This window comes from Grus americana, chromosome 29, assembly GCF_028858705.1.
Source record: "Grus americana isolate bGruAme1 chromosome 29, bGruAme1.mat, whole genome shotgun sequence".
Classification (NCBI taxonomy): Eukaryota; Metazoa; Chordata; class Aves; order Gruiformes; family Gruidae; genus Grus; species Grus americana.
In genome coordinates, this window is record NC_072880.1 from 3,321,361 (window position 1) to 3,340,264 (window position 18,904).

Consider the following 18,904-nt stretch of genomic DNA (forward strand, 5'->3'; position numbering starts at 1 on the left):
GGGACAGGCAGATGTGGGGGACAGGCAGGGACGGAGGGGACAGGCAGGGGACAGGCGGTGGGACACACACGTGGTGGTCACCTGCCACTGGTGACGCCGGCAGCGTCCCCTCCCCTCGCAGGGCCTGTCGCCCCCGGGTGTCCCCCGCCTCGGGGTGCCTGGGGAAGGCAGCAGCTCAGGTGGTGACACGGCCCCGGCTCCCGGGACCCCCCAGCTTCCGGACCCTCCGGCTCCCGGGGACCCCCCGGCTGCGGCCCCGCGGGGCGTCGAGGCTCGGGGCGGGGAGGGAGGGGGGAGACACGAGGGAGGGCGGGTCCCCGCCGGGCCCCGCGCCCCATTGGCTACCTCTGGCCGTCACTCATCCGCGCCCCTATAAAGGCGGCGGCGGAGCGCGGGGCGCCGCATACCGAGAGCGGCGGCGGCACCGGAGCGGCCATGAGCGAGGTGAGGCCGGTGCCGGTGCCGGTGCCGGTGCCGGTGCCGGTGCCGGTGCCGGTGCCGGTGCCGGTGCCGGTGCCGGTGCCGGTGCCGGTGCCGGTGCCGGTGCCGGGCAAAGCAAGGGTTTTCCTTTTTCCCCTTGTTTTCAGTAACGGGCAGGACGTGCCCTGGGAACCGGGCGGGGAGGGAGGATGCTGCACCCCGAGGGAAAACCGCGGTGGCTGGGACGGTCCCCGGTAAAGCGGAGCCCGTGCCCCCCCCGGTGTGGGTTTGCTGCCGGGGAGCCCGTGTCACCCCCGGGAACCCCTTTCTCCCTGCAGCGCAGCCCCCGTGAGTCCCCCTCCGCGGCGGAGGCCCCCGGCGAGCAGGAGGAAGGTGAGGACCCCCAGCACCGTCGGGGTGCACCCTGTGGGGTGTCCCGGCACCGGTGTCACCTCTGTCCTGTGCCCCCCTGAGACCCCTGCTCTGCCCCGGTGCCTGGGACCCCGCTGCGTGCTCCTGTCCCTGGAGCCTCCAGGGTCTGTGTCCCCAGTATGGGGGGGTGGGGTGCAATGTGACACCTGGATGGATTTGGGGACCTGCTCTGTCCTTCCCCTGTCCCCTGGGGGTGGGGGGAGATGGGGTGCCCCCCTGCGGGTGCCCCTCATCTGAGGGGAGGGATGGGGTGCCCCCCCGGGTGTACCCTGCTGTGCGGAGGCGGGGGTTAGGGTGCTTCCTGGGTGCTGGGGTGAGTTGGGATGCCAGGCTGTAACCAGGACAGCCCCTGTGTTGTCGTCATCCCCCCTCCAGCCAAAGCTGGTGACCCCAAGAAGGTGGAGGAGGAGGAGGAGCAGATCGACATCGACCTGAACGCGCCTGAGACGGAGAAAGCCGCGCTCGCCATCCAGGGCAAATTCCGCCGCTTCCAGAAGCGGAAGAAGGAGTTGGGGCCCTGAGCGGCTGCGGGGTCCTGGGACCCCCTGCCTGCAGTGGGCACCCTGCTCTTGCACGTGGGCACGGCCCCATCCTGACCTCCGCCGTGCCGGAGCCGAGGGGGCTCAGCCCTTCACTACCCCTCGCCCACCCCTGAGCCAGGACCCTGGGTGAAGCTGGTGTGTTGATGTGGGGGGGTACACGGCTGAGTCCTGTGTCCCCCAGAGTGGAGGTGGCCCTTGTGCGAGGGGATGGTGCAGAAATGCCCTTTTCCCTGGGGCAGCCCCCATTTCCCTGTCCATGGCAATAATGCTGGGGATGTGTGAGGGGGGCACCAGAGTCCCCTGAGCAGGGGAAGCCCCTGTCCTGTCCCAGGGGATGGGACACTGGGGGGGGGGGGGGGGATGACGGACACAACACACGGATGGGATGGGACACAGGTCTTGCTGAAGGCTGCAGCCCACCATGGGAAAACAGGGCTCCTCATCCTTGCACTGCCCCCTCCCTACACTTCTGTCATTGTCACCGTCCCCTTGCCCGGGGGATGGCTTTTAGCATGTGTAAAGAATAAACCATGGGGAAGAGGAGCTGGGCTGGCGTGTGGTCTGTGGGAGGGGGTGTGGGGATGGTCTCCCACCCCGTGGGACCCCTGGGTCCCTGTTTTCTGGGGGGGTGGCTGCAGTCCCTGGGGCTGGGCTGCCTTCACGTAGGGGGGGCAAAGGCAGGGGCATCCCTGGGATGTGGGTGGAGGGTTCCCCCCCTGGGTATGGGGCTCCTTGGCTGATGCTTTGGGAATGGCTTCACCACCGCCCCCCCTCCTGGATCTCCCATCACCCTCCAACTGGGGTTTTTCCCCATGAAATTCTGCTTAATATATCGGCTGCTGGGTCTCAGCCCCCAGAGCCATGGCCTCGTTTCCCATCACACCGCTCATGCCACCGTTTGCCCCTCTTCCTTGGGGGACGAAGGCCTCGCGGCACCGCATCCCTCCAGGCACCAAAGTTTTGCTTGGGGCCAGCTTCGGTGGCGGTTCCCAGCCCTGGCTCCCACCGAGAGCAGCTGCAGGAGGTACCTGGGCTGCTGCCGGTGAGGAAACGAGTCCTTTGGGGTGGTTAAAATAAAGCCATTGGGGGGATTTGCACCGGGATTTCTGTGTGCTCCAGCATGGTGCCCGATGCTGTGGGGTGACCGGGGACACTGGGACCCGGTGTGGAGCCGCAGCGTGTTGGCAGAAATAGCTCCTTGGAAAGAAAAACAGCGTCAGTGGCCAAGGGAAAGGCAGGGCCCAGGGGACGCCCCCGGGACGCCGGGGTCAGGCTCTGCCCCCCTGCTCGCTCTGCAGACTTATTAGGGAAAAGACAATTATAGACCTGGTGGGGGGAAGCACGGGGGCCCCGGCTGTGTTGGTGAGGGAGGGAGTCGCATGGGGCTGTGGGCTGATGCCAAGCCCCGGGGGTGGGAGCATTCCCGCTCCAGCACAGTCAGTCCATCACTGCCCCCCCCAGCGATGAGCCCCCCCGCCAGGACGGTGACAGTTGCTGCTGGGTGAGCAATGGCCATGGAGGGAGACCCCCCCCTCCCCACCCACCCCATGGCCATGCCTGGGGCAGTGCACCCAGGGCAGGACCTGAGACTTGAGCTCTGTATTAACTGGAGTGAGCTTTAATTAATGGCTGGATGGGGAGGAGGGGGAAGCTGGCCCTGGGGTGGGGTGCAGGCTTGGGGACAGCCCTCTCCAACCAAGGGGGGGCCCTAGGGTGCCAGGAGGATGCCCTTCAATGACACATCACCTCACTCCTGGGGAAGCTGAGGCACAGCAGCAGCGATGCCTCTTTCCACGCGGGAGCTGGCGGGCCTCTGTGCAATGAGTTCACAAGTGCTCAGCCACCCTCTGCGCACACACATATGCACACACCCTGCAGACACCCCCCACCTCGAGTGGGGAACAACAAGCTGGGGCACACGCTGGGCTCCTAGAGATGTCAGTTTTATTAATGGCGCCGTGGGGATGGGGGGACACAGACAGGGCATAGAAAAACATGTCAGGGAGTGGCGCCTGGCTCCAGGGTGAATGGGCACCAGCAGCGCCTCCAGCCCAGCCACAGCCTCTCCTCCTCCATGAGGCTCCGGCTGATGCGGGGGGGGCTGGGGGTTACGGGGCAGGAGGGTTAATGGGGGATGGGAGCGGGACGGAGGGGACGGGGCGGGGGCCACCCCGCAACGTCATTTGGGCTCGGTCACGGGGAGAGACGAGAAAACGGCCAGAAAAGGAGCAACGATGGGGGCAGAGAAACCCTCCCAGAGACTGGTTTGGGGGGGGCACAGGGGACACAGGGGAGGGATGGGGGCGGCATGGTCCCACGGGGACCCCACAGGTCCCTGGGGAGGGGCTGGACCAAGGCAGCCCGGGGGGGGACAGACCCAAAATTCAGTGGTTGCATCTTCAAACAGAAAAATTACATCAGTGCCCAGGGCTGGGCAGGGCAGCGGTGGCGCAGAGGAAGGTACCGACCGAGGGGCTTCGGGGCAGGGGGACGCTGGGGTGTCCCCAAGGCTGGGGGACCCGGGGCGAGGACCACACCCCGCTCCTCGCTGGGTCCCGTGCTCAGGGCAGCCGCTTCCCAGAGCCGGGGGGGCCGTGTCCTGGCCCCCCCCCTCTGCCGGCGGCCGGGCATCAGGTCCCCGAGTTTGGCTTGATGATTTGCATCAGGGCATTCTTGAGGCTGCCCTTGCTGGGGGAGCGGACGGCGGGCGGGGGGCGGGCAGCCTCGGCGCCCTCCCCCCGCAGCTCCATCTCGATGGTCATGACGACTTTGGGGGGCCGGGGGGCCCCGTCGCCCGCCCCCACGGTACCTTCCCTGCCCGCTAACCGCTATTTCTTATCCTTGCGGGAGTCTCCCGGGGCTCCCTTGGCTTTCTTCTCACTTGCCGCCTTGGTGCTGCGGCTGTGGTCCAGCATGGCGTAAAGCACAGGTGCCTGCGGGGATGGGGCAGCATCGGTGCCACAGTAACCCCCACCCCGGGGGCTTCACCCCGCAGCCTCTCCTCCCACCCTAAAAGGTAGCAGAGGGAATCTGCCCCCCCCAGCCAGGTCGTTTTGCCCTCCCCAACCCTTCGGCACTCACCTGCCGGCTGCGCTTAGACGCATCCTTGGCTGATCGCTGCAGCTTCCCCTTCTCCATGGCACTAAAATTGGGGTGTAAAGGCAAAAAGGCGGCTTAGAAAGGCCAAACCTCCCCCCGGTCCCACCTGGCAGTCCCGTTTCGGGGTGGTTTCACCCCGGTTGGGTGGCGGGGCTCACCTCAGCCGTCGCTGCAGGGCTGCCTGCCGCCGCAGCCAGCAGTAGCGGATGAGATAGACGAGGGCCACCACCACGGCCACCAGCAGCAGAGCCCCGCCAATGATGGAGCCCAGCACGACACCGTAGCGGGTGGGCACTGTGGGGACACCAGCGCCCCGTCAGCATCCCTGGACAGAGTGGGGAAACTGAGGCAGGGAGGGGACCGCTGGTGCCATACCTTTCTCTAAGACATAGAGCGTGACCTGGGAGGATTTGCCCACAATGTCAGGGGGGTTCTTGACGTCGCAGGTGAAGGTGCCATTGTCGGTGTAGTCCAGGTTGTGGATGACAATGGAGCCGTCCTTGCGGCGGGGGTTGCCCACCCACTCCATCCGCTCCTTGAAGCTGCCCACGTCATCGATGTAGGGCTGGCCCTTGGCATAGTGGAATATCTAGCGATGGGGACAGACACACGGACATCAGGGTTACGGTGGCTCTGGGCACGGCAGGGCCACCCCGCGCCCTGAAGCAGAGTGGGCGCTTACGGAGATGCTGTCACGGGAGCCCTCGGCTTGGAAGTGCCAGGTGATGGAGATGTCCTCGGAGATCCACTCGCTGGACCAGAAGCTGCAGGAGAGGGTGACGTGGGAGCCGACGGTGCCGTACACCTCCCGCTGCGTATACACGTGGATGGACGACGTCGGGGACGGCCCTGCCAGGGGGCACAAACCCGTCAGCCCCATGGGGGACCCCGGCACGGGACTGGTGCCCATCACCGGGGCTGCTGGCCGGTCTGTGCCCCCACACCAGCTCCGTGCCCAGCCCCGCGCCGCCACCAAAGGGCTTTTGTTGGTCCCGGAGAAAGCACAAAGGCTGGCGGGGGACAGCGGCTCTTTGTGCCACCGTGGGTGCCTTTGCAGGGAGCCTCTGCCTGCTGTCCCCAGAGCCGACTCGAAGGGGACGGTGTCCCAGTGCCAGCTGATCCCCAGGGACCCCGGCAGGGCTGGGTCTGGCACCCAGCACCCCTCTCCCATCCCCAGGGAGGGGCTGGTGCTGGGACTCTCCTCGCAGCCCAGTACCCCCCAGCATCCAGGATCAGGATTTCGGGACCAGCAGCCTTGGTCCCCCTTCCCCGGCTTACCCAACACCGAGAGGAGCCCGGCGAGGAGGAGGAGGCTGCCGCTGTCCCCGGCACCCTGCAACATTGTGGCTGCCTGTCACCGGCAGGCTCCGAGCTGCATGGAGGGCTGGCGGTGCACGGGGCCTGGTGGTGTGCCGAAGGGTGCTGGCGGGACGGGGGCCGAGGTTTAAGAGCGAGCAGCGCCGAATGATGCTGGCGGCGCCCCGGCCTCGGGCCAATGGGCGCCAGGCAGCCGGGGCGGTGGGGGCCAAGGGGTGCTGGGTGCCCCGGGCTGAAAGGGGGCATTTAGTTTGGCGATGGATGAGGAGGGGGAAGCATGTGGTGGGGGGGCCGGGCACACAGCGCCCTTTGTCCAGCTGCATTCCCGCCCGTGGCGGAGGCGGCTCGGCAGGAATGTGGCCGGAGCTGGAGGGCACCGGTGCACGGCCGTGGTCCCTGGTCCTGGTGGGGCTTGGGGTCTCACGCTGACTGTGCCGTGGGCCACCGGCGCATCCCCTCCTGTCCTGGGGCCATGGGCCAGCTGCCGGCACCCTCCGGCGTGGTCCCCACTCCGGCCCCACCGCGTGGGGCTCCCCAGCTGGCACTGCCGGCTCCGGCCAAGTGCACTCCCAGCAGCCCCTGCTCTGGCTCCATTTTGGGGTGAGAACACAGCTTTGAGAGGGTGGTGGCGGACTCTCCCCCGAGCGTGGAGCCGGCCAGCTCCAGCTGCAGGACGAGGGGCACATCTGTGCCGAAGTGCCGCCGCACCGTGCCGAGCCCAGGGCAGGGATTCACACGACGACCCCTGGCTGCTTTGCCACCAGCTGAGGAGCCAGTGAAGTTTTGGGGTGAAACGCTCCAAAGCACGGCTTTCCTCAGGAGGTTTTATTGACCCAAAGAGTTCATGGCTGGGGAAGGAGGACTGCGTGGGTCAGATTTTCCTGCTTTAACGTCCTCCATTGGCCGCAGCTGCGGGCGAGAGGGTCCTGGTGTGCTGGAGAACCGGGGAGCCCCCGGCAGCCGGGGGGGGGGAAAGGGGGAGTAACGGGCAGCTCTGGGGGTAATGGGGGGGGGGGGGGGCTACCAGGCCGCTCTGCAGGATAATGGGAACCCCAGGCAGGGGTACCCGGCGGCTCAGGGGTACCGGGGGGGGGGGTACCGGGCGGCCCAGGGGTACCGGGGGTGTACCGGGGGGGGGGGGAGGTTACCGGGGGTACCAGGCAGCCCAGGGGTACCGGGGGGGGAGGGTACCGGGCGGCCCGGGGGGGTACCGGGGGGGAGGGTAGCGGGGTACCGGGGGGGGGGGCGGGTGGCGGAGGGTACCGGGCACCCCCGGGGTATCGCGCACTCCCGGAGTAACGGGCAGCCCCGGGCGGCGAGGGCGGAAGTGCGTCACGGCCGCTTCCGGCGTGCGGGGCGCTCCAAGATGGCGGCGCTGGCGTTGAGGTGACTCCCGGGAGGGCCGGGCTGGGCGCCCTGGTGGGATCCGCGGCCCCGGGAGCGGCTGCACGGCGCCGCGGGCGGACGGGCCGGTTGTCCCGTCCCGGCGGGGCCGGGTTCCGCCGCTCGGCCGGTCCGCGGTGCCGCCGGGAGGGGGCAGCCCAGCGGGGGGAGGCGTCGCGGGGCCGGGGGCGTCCCGGAACCGCGCACGGAGCCCCGGCGGGGCTGGGCCGCGGGGTACCCCGTCCCGGTACGGGTTCCTGCCCCCGGCTCGACTGTGGGTAACGGTAACGGCCCCCGGTGCGGGGACGGGCCACGCCACCGCACCCGGGAGACAACCCCTGGGCCCGGTACCCCCCGGGCCGGCCCCGGTCCCTGCGCCCTCGGGCACGGCCGGTGCAGGGGCTCTGGAAGCGCCGATGCTTTGTGACTCGTCCCTTGGTGTGTTTAAGACAGAGAACGGGCCGCGTGTCCCTGCGCTCCCCCCTCTTTTCCCCCCGCCCCGGTCCCGCGGCTGCGGGGAGCCGGGGAGGCATCGCCCCCTCGGGCGGCTGAACCGTGCGGCCCCTCCGCCGCAGCGGGCCCCCGGGGTGCCTGGTCCCCCTTGGGCTGCGGGAGGGGAACCGAGGCCTGGGAGCTCTGCGGGGCCGAGATCGTCCCGGCTGTGGGTGAAGCTGGCACTTTATTGCTGCTGACAAGGGCAGCGCTGCTCCTTCCTGCTCCCCGCCTGCCGTCTCACCCCTCTCGTTCTTGGTGGCCTTGACTGGGTGGACGAATGTCTGCGTTACCACCCGGCCAGCGCTGGGGGGTGTCCCCCACCTCGCAGGGCCACCCAACAGGGTGCTGGTGGCTTCGTAGGAGCTCAGCGGTCCCACACGGGAGCGTGTCCCACCATGCCCGTGGCACTGAGCAGCGATGGGGAAGGGCGTTGCATTTGCGTGGCCTGAAGGTGCCTCTTTCCATCTACCACCCCCACCAGAAAGTTTTCTGTCTCCTCGAGGCTGCGACTGTCCCCTGCCCAACCCCCCGTTCCCAACAGTCTCTTTGATATCAGCCTGGAGACGGTGTTTGGGATTTCGTTATAATATATTCTCTTTCTAGCGGCAGTTGGAGCTGTCATGCTTTTTTGGAAAGCTCTTTGTTGCGTGTGCGGGTTTGTTTAAAGGCAGGATCTGCCGGCAATGGGAGAGGTGGGGGGGCTCCGATACCTGCTGGGGCAGGCACCCCGCAGCCGCTGCTTGAAAAACAAGAGAAAAGTTGCTTGCTCTGGTTTCATCCTGCACCTGATAACTTCATCTCGTGTCTGCTTCTGCTTGTCAGATGAAAAAGCATGTATAATCACTTCTCATTTGCCTCCCTCATGGTGAAATCTGAGTGATTTTTATAGACCTGTCTTGCAGGATAAATGTTAACGATGTCTGTCAACGTGACGCTGAGCTGATGCTGCTCCAGAGCTGTCCGCCGCGACTCCCGAAATTCTCCTCCTGAGCTAACCCAGCTGCGTGGTGGGGTGTGTGCACCCGGTGCCCTTCCACCACCCGGACATTCATAGACATCTCGTTTAAGCTGCCGCTTTACACTTGTACTTCTCCAGCCCTGTGCAAGTGGCTGCACTCTGTAAAGTCCCCGATCATTATCACTCTCCGGGCGTCCCCTGAGTCTTTGCACCCTCCTCGGGCGCGGGGCAGAGCGGGAGTTGGCTGGGGTGCCGTGGGGAGCTCTTAGTGGGGATCTGGAGGATCCTTTTTTAGGGCTAATTCTTCTTTTAAAAAAACTGTCAGTGATCTGGAAGAAAATGCAAGTTAATGGAGGGAGAGCTGGAGAAGATGCAACAACTTAGAGAATGATAAATAATGAAGAGGACAGGTCCTTGGTACAGAGTGACCTTGATTGCTTAGCTGGAGGGCTGTGTTTTGCAAGCAATAGTCATTGCGCTGAAGCAAGATGTAATGCTTTGCATCTAAAAAAAAAAAAAATTAAAATTGAGCCAAGAGGATGGGGAGTTCTTGCTGGGGAGTTTAGCTTTGAAAAAACACAAGCGCATTGTGGATTTTATTCTTGTTTTGAATATTGTGTGTGATTTGGAGCCGGCCCTCACTCTTCTACCACCCCAGCCCCCAGAAGAGGTGTTGAGCAGCTTCTGTGGAAGGAGAGGTGAAGTAGGTTGAGCCTTTTAATCTGGAAAAGAGGACTGAGGGGGGCATAAATCATTAATGGTCTGTGAGTAGAGATTTATTGTTCACCTCCTCTCTCCTGGCCAAGAACCGGGAGGCGGTGGCCGGGCGCTGGTCTGTGGGGGCTGGGGACAAGCAGGGATCTGGTTCTCCACGTTTGGTTAGGCTGTGAGAATTTGTGCTGAAAGTTGGGGGGAGTGGGAGATGGCAATGCGATTTCATGGCAAAAAAGGCCATTTGTTATGGACTGAAACCCTCTGGCTCAGGAAGCGTGTGAGTTGCATGTGCGGGCGGGTGCTCCCATGTGTTCCCCGAGACTTTTCTCCAGGGATCCACTGTTGGCTGCTCTCGGACGCGATGGTGGGCTTGGTGCAGGTTTGGCTGGGCTCAGCCATTGCTGTGTCCCCCTGAAGCTCAGATCTTGCTGTCAGGCTGCATTTCAGGGAGGGAGTTGATAAACTAGAGATGGTTCAAAGAGGGGTTTTCAGTCAGAAATGTTGCACTGCAGCATGGGGTGGATTCTGCATTGCCGAAAATTCACACATCCAGCCAGGACGCCTTCCTAAAAACCTGCTGTGTTTCAAGTCCAGCCTTTGAACATGAGGGAGGATTTTGAAAGGAAACATCCTAACAATCATTTACACAGGAACTCGGAGTGGTTAATAATAATGACTTTTGTTTTGGATTCACACCTGGTGAGGAGCTGTCCTCGAGACTGGCTGTAGGACAACCGAAGAGCAGCAGAGCTTCGTTTATCTACCACTGTTAGTGAAACAGCAGGAGATGCTGGTACAGATGCCTGTGCGTTTGAGAAGATTAATTAGTGTTTGTCGTTGTGCTGCAGATGAGCGCGCCAGACATTATTACACACCTCGTTCTTGTCGTGTCGTGTCGTCAGGAAAGGCAGCGCTGCCTGTTACGCTTTGTCCTGGAGAGGAGCGGGCGCTGCAGATTCCAGCCCACATCTGCAAACGCTCGAGCTGCGCTGGGCTGGGGGCCTGTTCCTCCCCGTTCCTGGAGACATGCCCTTGAATGTCAGTCACGGTTACTACAATCGTTCCGTAGAGAGCGGCACCCACTCTTTCAGGCACCACAAAATCCCTTTTTACCTCCTGCCTTGAGCCTCAGCGCGACTGAAATGCTGCTTGTGCTGGGCTGTGACAGTGATCTCCCATCTCGCCGGTGCTCGGAGCTTAACGAATGGCAGCAGCGAAACGCTGTAACAAAAAAAGTGTTTGGAGGAAAGGGGGTTGATGTCTTCATCTTGGACACGTGGAGGGCAGTGGCCTGAACCAGCCCTTTCCGCGGAGCTTGGCAGATGTGCCTTTCTGGGGATGTGTGCCGCCCGCCCCAATAATTGCTGTAGTGAGAGTGAAAAATGGACTGCCTCAGTGTAGCTGTGAGCTTAGAGTGATGTTTATGTCTTGTCTTACAAACAAGGTATTACAGCTGAGTAGACTAATTACAGGGTGTCGTAAAGAGTGAACCCCCAGGCAAAGTCTAGAGACTCTAGAGCTCAGTGTAGGAGAGAGAAGATTTGTTGAGGAACAGCCCAGATCCTCTCATGTTAAGATTGATTTTAAGATATGAACTGCTGAATCCCCTCCCCAGCCCCACTTTGCTGGCATTTTCAGATGTTTATTTGGCACTCACAAAGCCTTTCCATCTTCTCTCTTGCAGATGTGTTGGTCGGCGATGCCTGCTGGCTCGGCTTGGCCCTGGCCTCTCAGTGCGACAGTGAGTCCGAGGTTTTACTGAGAGTAACGGGATTAAGTTCTTCCCTGAGGGATCCCATCTGAGGCTTTGGGGCATGTGCGTGCTCCATCCGCTTAGGAATTCTGGTCAATCAACACCATGTGTTGGCTGGGCACTTACTGAGGGCACCACCGCGAGGGCACGGCCTATTTATGGAGAGGCCAGAGCTTGTGGATGGGGATGAAGGGAGAGCGTGGCTGGCTGCTGAGGCTGGCCTGGGTCTCTCAGGGGGTGCTGCTCTGTGCAACAGCTTTGCACCTGAGGAGGGCTGGGAGCTGCAGAAGCCCTCTTGTTCCTGTGCTTCCTGCTGCCAGGCTTAGGGAGAAATAGTTATTTTCTGCTAAATTGGGCTGTAAGTGTAATTGCTGTGTAATCTCGGGAACGTTAAATTACAAGCTCTTTATTTGGTACAGTGTGCAATTACCATGGCAGGAAAGAGCAGGTTGCATGTTATCAGTATTATATAATGTGTTATCTGATATCCTATACCCTGATTTGGGTGGTGCTGGGGGGGGTGGCTCGGCTCCGCTGGCTGAGTGGATTCCAGTGCAGCAGCTTCCCATCCTGCGTATTATTATTATTCACTTGGGAGAGCTGGCAGTGATCCTCTCCTTGCCTGTGTCCACGCACAGCTGGAGCTGTTCTTTGTACTGCTCTAGTCAAGGTCAGCCGGGACCTCGCGTCCTGCGAGCTGGAAAGCTGCCGCAGCGAAGCCCTGCGGAGCGCGAAGGGGTAAAATGCTGCCCGTCTCCCCGCACCTCCCGTCTCCTCTTCTTTTGCAGCATTGTCCCCATGGGAACGACGGCCAAGGAGGAGATGGCCCGCTTCTGGGAGAAGAACACCAAGTCCAATCGTCCCTTGTCCCCTCACGTCACCATTTACAAGTAAGAGCCTCTTGGCCTCCTCAGCTTTGTGCTGGGGCAGCTCTGGGCTCTGGCACACGACTGGGGCCAGCCCCATCCCCAGAGGCACCCTCGGATGGGGGGCTGCGTGTGTTCCTGCTGCCCCTTCAGGCAGAGGACGGGGACACGCTCTACATTGCACTGTGAACAGTCTGAGCTGGGGACGGCGATCACAGCCTCCCCCACGGAGTTGGTGACACTCGCTGTTTTCATACGGGGTGTTGCGGGACGGGTACAGTCCCCCCAGAGCTGCGCCTCGGGGTGCTCGGGCTGGGCATTGTCTCCAGATGTGCTGTTGAAAGGCAGAGAGCGGTTACGCAGAATGGCGTGTCCCGCTGCGGAGTTGGCCGTCCTCGGGAGTGGGGGCAGGAGGCCAACTCGGGGCTCTTGAGTTCCCTTCTCAGAAAGGTGATGGCTTCTTTGTGGCCACCTCTGTCACTTTTCCAGGTTCTCTCATTTATCCATGAGCCCGGATGCCAAAACCCTGCCCCAGTTCCTCAACTGCAGGGAGTCTTTCATCTCCCTTTAAGCTTTCTCAGCAGACGCCCTTCCCCTTCCCAAACCCGTGCCAGTGGCATTTGCCATTCCCAAGCTGCCTCTGCAAATTCCCCTGTCTCTCCCCTTTTGCTCTGGCTGGATTCCTTGAATAACTCCGAGTGCAGAAATACCCGCCCAGCAGCACGGAGCTGTCTAGGAATAGACGGGCTGTGCTTTGTCCCGAGGCCTCCCTGGTGTTGTGCCCTGTTTTGCTGACGAGGTTGGTTGTTTTGCAGGTGGTCCCTGCCCATGGCGATGTCCATCACGCACAGGGGCACTGGCGTTGCGCTGAGCTTAGGTGCGTGCATCTCCTACCTGCTCATGGTGATGGAGGGAGGGGGCTGCGGGAGGGAAGACCCCTCTGAATGATTCGGAGATGGGACTCCAGGCAGACGTTTTCTCTCCTCTGTCCCCAGCTTCAGCGATGGGTTTTCTCCTGGGAAACCTGTGCTTTGTGGTCTGCCCTGCTTTGTTCCCATCCCCATTTTTCTGTCCCTGGGTCCTCTTGTGCTGCGAGTGGCTCCAGTCCTGCAAAGGCTGCGATGCTCCCCTGTACATAAAAGCCTTCGAAGCCTTTGCAGCACTTGGCCTGGCCTGGCCGCTTTCTTTGGTGCCTTCCCCAGCCTGGAAAAGGCCAATCTGCTGCTTCATTTCTCAGCCCTTCTCTTCTGGGTCTGTTTTTTGCTGGTTTACCCTTACAGAAGACCCTGTGTGAGGGAAAAGACTGACAGGCAGGGAGAGCTCAGAGGATTTTCCTTAGCACAGGTGAAGTTTTTCAGCTTCCTGGGAGTGGCTGCTGCTTTCCCAGAGATCCTGGTGGTGGAGAAGGCGGTGCCAGCATCTAAACCAATAAACTCCCTCCAGCAATTTGACTTGCATGGTTTGACTAAGTGATAGGATGTCTAACTGTGAAAGGCTCTTTTATTTCCATTAATGCGCTCTCATGGCAGCAGGAAGGTGCTTCTCTGGTAGCTCCCTGCTGAGGAGGGGGAGCTGGGTTGGTGTTTGCAGAAGGGCAGGGAGTGAAGGGGCTCAGAAAAGATGTGCAGGACTGAGGACTGGCATTCTTCACTCTGCAGAGCGAGACGGAGCAGCGAGGGCTGCAGCCTGCCCTTCCCAGCCCAGCCTCCCGTGAGGGTTTGGGAGTTGGTCTCTGGGAAAAGGGCACCTGCGTGCCCTCCTGCTCTGATGTCAGTATGGCAGAGCCCTGGGGAGGGCTCAGCTCTGCCCCCAGGCTCTGCTCCTCCCAGACAAGCCGACTTCTGCCCAGCTCTGCCTTGCAAAGGGCAGCACATATCCTCTGCAGGAGAGCAGCCAACGGCTGCCTGCCCTGAGTGCAACAAGGTGACTTTGCTACGTGCACCCTGTGAGCCCAGCTGGCTCCTTTGGGGTGGCTGCATGCCCTGCTCCACGCGTGAATCCAGGTCATTGCGTGGCAGCCACGGAACTGGCCAGAAAGGCTGCCTGCTGGCACCGCCCCGCTTTGGGACTTTATCTCCAGAAGCTCAGGACGTGCCTGGCTTCGTCCAGCTTGCTGTCAGATGGGCCGAGCTGGCAGGTTCACTGTTGCCTTTCTGCTCCGATCCATCAGCCTCTGCCGGGGGGGAAATCATCCCCTTCCCAGGCCGATTGAGCACGAAGGAACATCGCTTCTGCTGACCACAGCTCAGCAGCCAGGAGAAGGAGGGGGAAGCGTTCAGCTCTTCTCCGTCAAGGCCTGTAATTACAGGAGCCTCCAACTTCCTGCGCTTCTTGCAGGGCGAACACAAAGGCCATTGAGGAGACAAGTGGCTGAACGAGGAAGCAGCTGGTTGACTCACGCTGGCAGCACCGGCCTCAGCCTAGGCGCTCGAGCTAGCATGCTGCAGTGTAATCAGGCGCTATTGAGCGGAGAGTGAATCGCGACTTGGCTGACTGCTGGCTGCGATCGTTCCCATTCTTTTGGCAGCACCATCTGTAGAAACCCTCTTGGCCTAGAAATGAGGAGGGGAAGCTGCCGCGGCTCCTGCAGCTAGTGCAGCCACGCGTGTCAGGCTGCTTCTTTGTCTGCTGGTGCCTTTGCTGATCCCACCAAGGCAGCCTTGCTAGGTCACTGTCTGTGTTGGTGACTGGCAGCGGAGGGGTTTCTGTTCTGAGATGTGGATCTGAGTGCTTTGCTGAAGAGCTGCCACCTTACATTTCTGAACTTCATCGTCCCTTTAAACTTGAATTTGGGCTGGTTTGGCTGCTATTGCGTGAGCTCACACCAGTTTGGTCTCTGGGTGTTGTATGAGTAATGCAGGACCCAGATGCAGGGCGTTGCTGCCCCAGTTTGAGTCCTCAGCACCCCAGGGCACATTGTCACAGTGCAGCTGGCACTGCCACCAGATGGGCAGAGCCCTTCTCCCTCCTCCTTCCTGTGCAAGCTACCATAAGCTGATGGTGGTTCAGGCTGTGTCACCAAACCAGAAACATAGAGGTGGCCTGGCTCTCTTGGCAGGCAGCGAGGGGTTGGTAACGCTTCTGCTGGCTTGACTTGTAGGCTTTGTCTTTCCAGGTGTCTCCCTCTTCGGTCTGGCTGCCCTGCTGCTCCCAGAACAGTTTCCCCACTACCTGGCCATGGTGAAGTCGCTCAGCCTCGGCCCTGCTCTCATCTACTCTGCTAAATTTGCTCTGGCTTTCCCCTTCTCCTACCACACCTGGAACGGAGTCCGACACCTTGTGAGTAGTCTCCACGAGGGGCCGGGGGTGTGAGGGAAGGGAAACGTCTGTCGGCTGCGGGAGTGCTGGGTGCGGCATCTGGGAAGGTGCCCTTGGAAATGGGAATTAGTCACCTCAAGTGCTTCAGAACCTTGGTGCTATTTTTGGGTACATTTAAGTTGCAAAGAGCATTGCTACGTTGGTACTTCACCAGGCAGCACAGGTGGCTGAAGCATCCCCCTGTGTCTCCTCGGCTGCAGGAGACGGACGAGGGGTGGCAGGAGCAGCGTTACAGCCGGGGGACGTGTCCACAGAGCCGTGGGCTCGAGCTCTGCAGAAGTGCCACTCCTTGCTCTTTATGTCACCCTCGTCATGCAGCCATTGCGCTGTGATCTTCCAAGCACTTTATTGTGTTTAATGAGCCCAGAGGATGTGTGACAGAGGATTGAAGACAGCGCTGCCTGCACAGAAAGTAACCTGTGATGTTTGCCCTGGGCTGAAGTGTGGAACAAGCAGCTTCGTTCAGCCGAGCTTCCTGTGTTTGATGAAGGAGGGGAGCCGGAGAGCTGAGAGATTCCTGTTGGGAACAGTACAAGATGTGCTGCTTTTTGTAGAGGATTTTGTGTTTTCTGTAGCTCCAAGTAAGTTTGGTTTTACGGGAGCAAGTTGCAAAGGCAGCTGGCCTGGAGCGTGACACGATCCTTCTGCTCTAGGCAGGAGCATCACGTGCGGAGCTGCGCTGCAGACATGGGCTCGTGCTGCGGGTGCTGACAGCTCCCAGTTTTTCCAGCACAGAAACACAGGACGTGAGCACTGTTGGATGTTGTATCTTGTACCCGAGGGCAGCTGTTATGAGGTGCTGGTGTCAGAGTGCCTGGAGGCGTCTGGCCAAGCTGTTGGGGTGAACAACAGCTGTGTGCTGTGAGAGGAGCCCTCTCCGCAGGTCCTCGGGGCGGCCGGTGGCTGGCCGGCAGTGCTGCGAGTGCTCGTTATCTGCTTTTTAAGTGCTTGGCGTCAGATGAGGTCTCAGAGCACGGGGCCTGCAGCTGGCTGAGACCCTCTCGCTCGTGGAGATGCTGTGGGGCAAATGGAGCAGTCATAACCAGCTGCTTGTTCAGAGCATCCTGAGTCGAATGCGTGCTGAAGTCTCTGACTGGACATATATATTAGGATGCCAATTAAATTGTCTGAGAAGGAAACCAGCAGTGTTGGCCCCTGGCTGCGCTGCGACCCATCAGTGACAGAGGGGGAGTCAACAGGGAGCAGGTTCAGTTTTTAGGGCCTCTGCCCCAGGTGCTTCTCTGCTTTGAGCCCCGAGGGCTTGCTGGCAGGCTGGGAGGGAGCGTGCACTCCTCGGGCTGCCCTCAGCTACCCTGCTTTCCCTTGGCCAAAGTCAGCCAAGAGGTGCAAACCCACATGGAAACCGAGGACACCCAGCTCCGGGGTGCTGTTCCAGCATCCCTCCCTGCCGTTGGGGCTCAGCCTGGCCTCCATGGCTTGCACCGTACCCCAGGGAGGTACACGGAAGTGTGGGGGGCTGCGGCTAACCCCCACCACTCGGCTCTGCCCCTGGGGATGTTGGCACTGCCTCAGATCTGTGGCTTGCGTGGTGTTTTATAACCTATTTCTGTCAGCAGGAGAGAAGCAAGCGGAGAGCAGCTGCCGCTTTTGAAGTGAACCTGGCGCGCTGCGGCTGTTGGGGATTAGGGAGAGCTCATGGGCGGCTTGGCCGATAGATGGGGGGGGCTTGGTGGGGGATAAGCTTCCTCTGGCACAGTGCACATGTGCCTGCACCCAGGGAGACCCCTGCCCCCTTGCTCTGCAGCAACCGACACCTGCAGCCCTCCCTCTGGTCTGTACCCAGTGGTCCAAAGGCTGTTTTTGGGGCAGATTTGCAGGCTTTCATCAGAAAGAGGTGCCTTTCTGCCTGCATCTGGCACATCTGCCATCAGGGACCATCCCAGCCCGGTTGAATTAACCCTGCTGTGTCTCTTCTCTCTTGCAGGCATGGGACATGGGGAAGGGGTTCAAGATCCCCCAGGTCAACCAGTCTGGGGTGCTGGTCCTGATCTTGACCCTGCTCTCCTCTGCTGGCCTCGCGGCGATGTGAAGGTGCCTCCCTGTTGATGGCCTCCCTTTTTTTTGGAAGATTTTCTCCGTCCTGGCCCACCTCAAGACGTGTGTGGAGAGGGAGGCAGGAGGATAGGCTCCTGAGTAATTGTAAATCTTTGGGGAAGGCGGCATTTCCCCTCCTCGCGAATCTCGTGGATGATCAGAGTTGCTTTTCATTAGCCTGGGTGATATGCTAACCGTCTCTTAGCAGGTGGGAGGACAGGCCGGGCTGTCTCCTGCTGTGCCGCACGCCCAAGCAGCCACAGAAAGCTGGGCACAGATTAACAGCTGATCCCAGCACGTTCAATTGCTCGCAGAGAGCTGCCTAGCTTCTTCCAGGCAAACTCCAGGGCGTTTCTTTTCTCTGCTCTGTCCCCAAGTTTGAGACAATGCTGAATCTGTGTCCCTGCAGGTCCGAGTGGGCTCGGGGACGGCTGGTAGTGCGTGTGTAGGCCCGCCACAGGACAAGCATCTCCATTGAGGCAGCCCGTGCCAGGGCAGGGAGAGCAGGCGGAGCTGCCAACGCCAGCACCCGTGAGGGGAATGGGTGATTGGTGCTGCACCGGGACCCTGCGCTTTCCGAGCCTGGCAGCGCCAGCCAGCTGGGATGGGGTGCTTAGACCTGCAGAGGTTCAGTCCTGACTCCTTATCCTCAAAAATGTCACAATTCACCCAGCTTTGGTGTCCTGCAGCCCCTGCCAGAGAAAACGTCCGATTTTCCCCTGTTAGGAAGTTACTCTGTTTGGCACAATGGAAGGGACGTGGTTTTCCGGTCACGTGTTGCCACCAGCTCTTGTTTCAGCACTTGTTGCTCGTCCACCTTTGCAATAAAGCAGCCTTGATCCTTCACGCTGAGCCACTGAGTTTGTTGTCTGTGCTTGATGCTTCACTGAGGCAAAGTCAGCGGGGAAGGGGTGTTTTGCTCTGGGATTCCAGGAATCACCGCTTCCAGAGGAGCCGAGTGATGGAAAAACAAACTGTTTGCAGCCTTTGGAGGCAGGTGTATTGCCTGACCTTTGGAACTGGCAGGTTGACTTGTCTGTGAAACGCTGCCAGCCTGGCTGAAAGGAATTTCCTACCTGGACCGCAGTTGTTGTGCTGGTACAAATGCCTACACGAGGTCCGAGAGATTTTTGTTCAAACTGGCCAATTTTTAACCTTTGCCATCAGGAGCAAAGCTTTGCAAAGAGGATGCTCCCTGTCAGGAGCTCTCCTGTCCCAGTGAGGGTCTCGGCTCCTCCAGGAAGGATCCTCCTTCCCGTTTGCATCATCAGCTGGCAAAATGTCGGCTTTATGGGGAACATATGCTCTCCTCATCGGGTTTGTGATGGAGACCTGAAGTGGCAGGAGGGAAAGCGGTCCAATAACACTCTCCAAGATCCCTCGTGCAGGCCAGGCTTGTTTTCCATGTGACCGCTCTTATATCCACCACCGATCCGAGCCCCGTCCCTCCCACTCGTCCAGCTCCTCTGCCGGACCTAACAAATCTGCCACTCCTTTAATTAGCAGAAGGTATCACAGCCCCAAGGGGATGTGGAGATGAGAAATCACGAAG

General features: G+C 60.8%; 3 protein-coding genes across 3 annotated transcripts; 2 read left to right on the top strand and 1 right to left on the bottom strand.

Annotated features, from left to right (window-relative positions):
* The first annotated feature begins 313 nt into the window (after positions 1-313).
* PCP4L1 (Purkinje cell protein 4 like 1) lies at positions 314-1,937 on the top strand. The gene is made up of 3 exons (XM_054806138.1): positions 314-444; positions 759-813; positions 1,228-1,937. The coding sequence occupies exons 1-3, from the start codon at positions 436-438 to the stop codon at positions 1,371-1,373; spliced, it is 210 nt and encodes a 69-aa protein (XP_054662113.1). The 5' UTR covers positions 314-435; the 3' UTR covers positions 1,374-1,937.
* A 1,400-nt stretch (positions 1,938-3,337) lies between these two features.
* On the bottom strand, positions 3,338-6,086 carry MPZ (myelin protein zero). The gene is given in 6 exon segments (XM_054806122.1): positions 3,338-4,327; positions 4,476-4,536; positions 4,652-4,787; positions 4,869-5,082; positions 5,176-5,342; positions 5,772-6,086. Coding segments are annotated over 6 exon segments (945 nt in total). The 5' UTR covers positions 5,836-6,086; the 3' UTR covers positions 3,338-4,024.
* A 1,064-nt stretch (positions 6,087-7,150) lies between these two features.
* Positions 7,151-18,204, top strand: SDHC (succinate dehydrogenase complex subunit C). Its single transcript, XM_054806131.1, has 6 exons — positions 7,151-7,196; positions 11,045-11,101; positions 11,902-12,003; positions 12,795-12,856; positions 15,095-15,258; positions 17,243-18,204. The coding sequence occupies exons 1-6, from the start codon at positions 7,177-7,179 to the stop codon at positions 17,345-17,347; spliced, it is 510 nt and encodes a 169-aa protein (XP_054662106.1). The 5' UTR covers positions 7,151-7,176; the 3' UTR covers positions 17,348-18,204.
* Positions 18,205-18,904: the final 700 nt, after the last annotated feature.

Coding starts and splice junctions, on each gene's coding strand:
- PCP4L1 (XM_054806138.1), top strand. Junction 814..1,227: donor CCCCGGCGAGCAGGAGGAAG/GTGAGGACCCCC, acceptor TCCCCCCTCCAG/CCAAAGCTGGTGACCCCAAG.
- SDHC (XM_054806131.1), top strand. CDS start 7,177: ATGGCGGCGCTGGCGTTGAG. Junction 11,102..11,901: donor CCTGGCCTCTCAGTGCGACA/GTGAGTCCGAGG, acceptor CTTCTTTTGCAG/CATTGTCCCCATGGGAACGA. Junction 12,004..12,794: donor CCTCACGTCACCATTTACAA/GTAAGAGCCTCT, acceptor GTTGTTTTGCAG/GTGGTCCCTGCCCATGGCGA.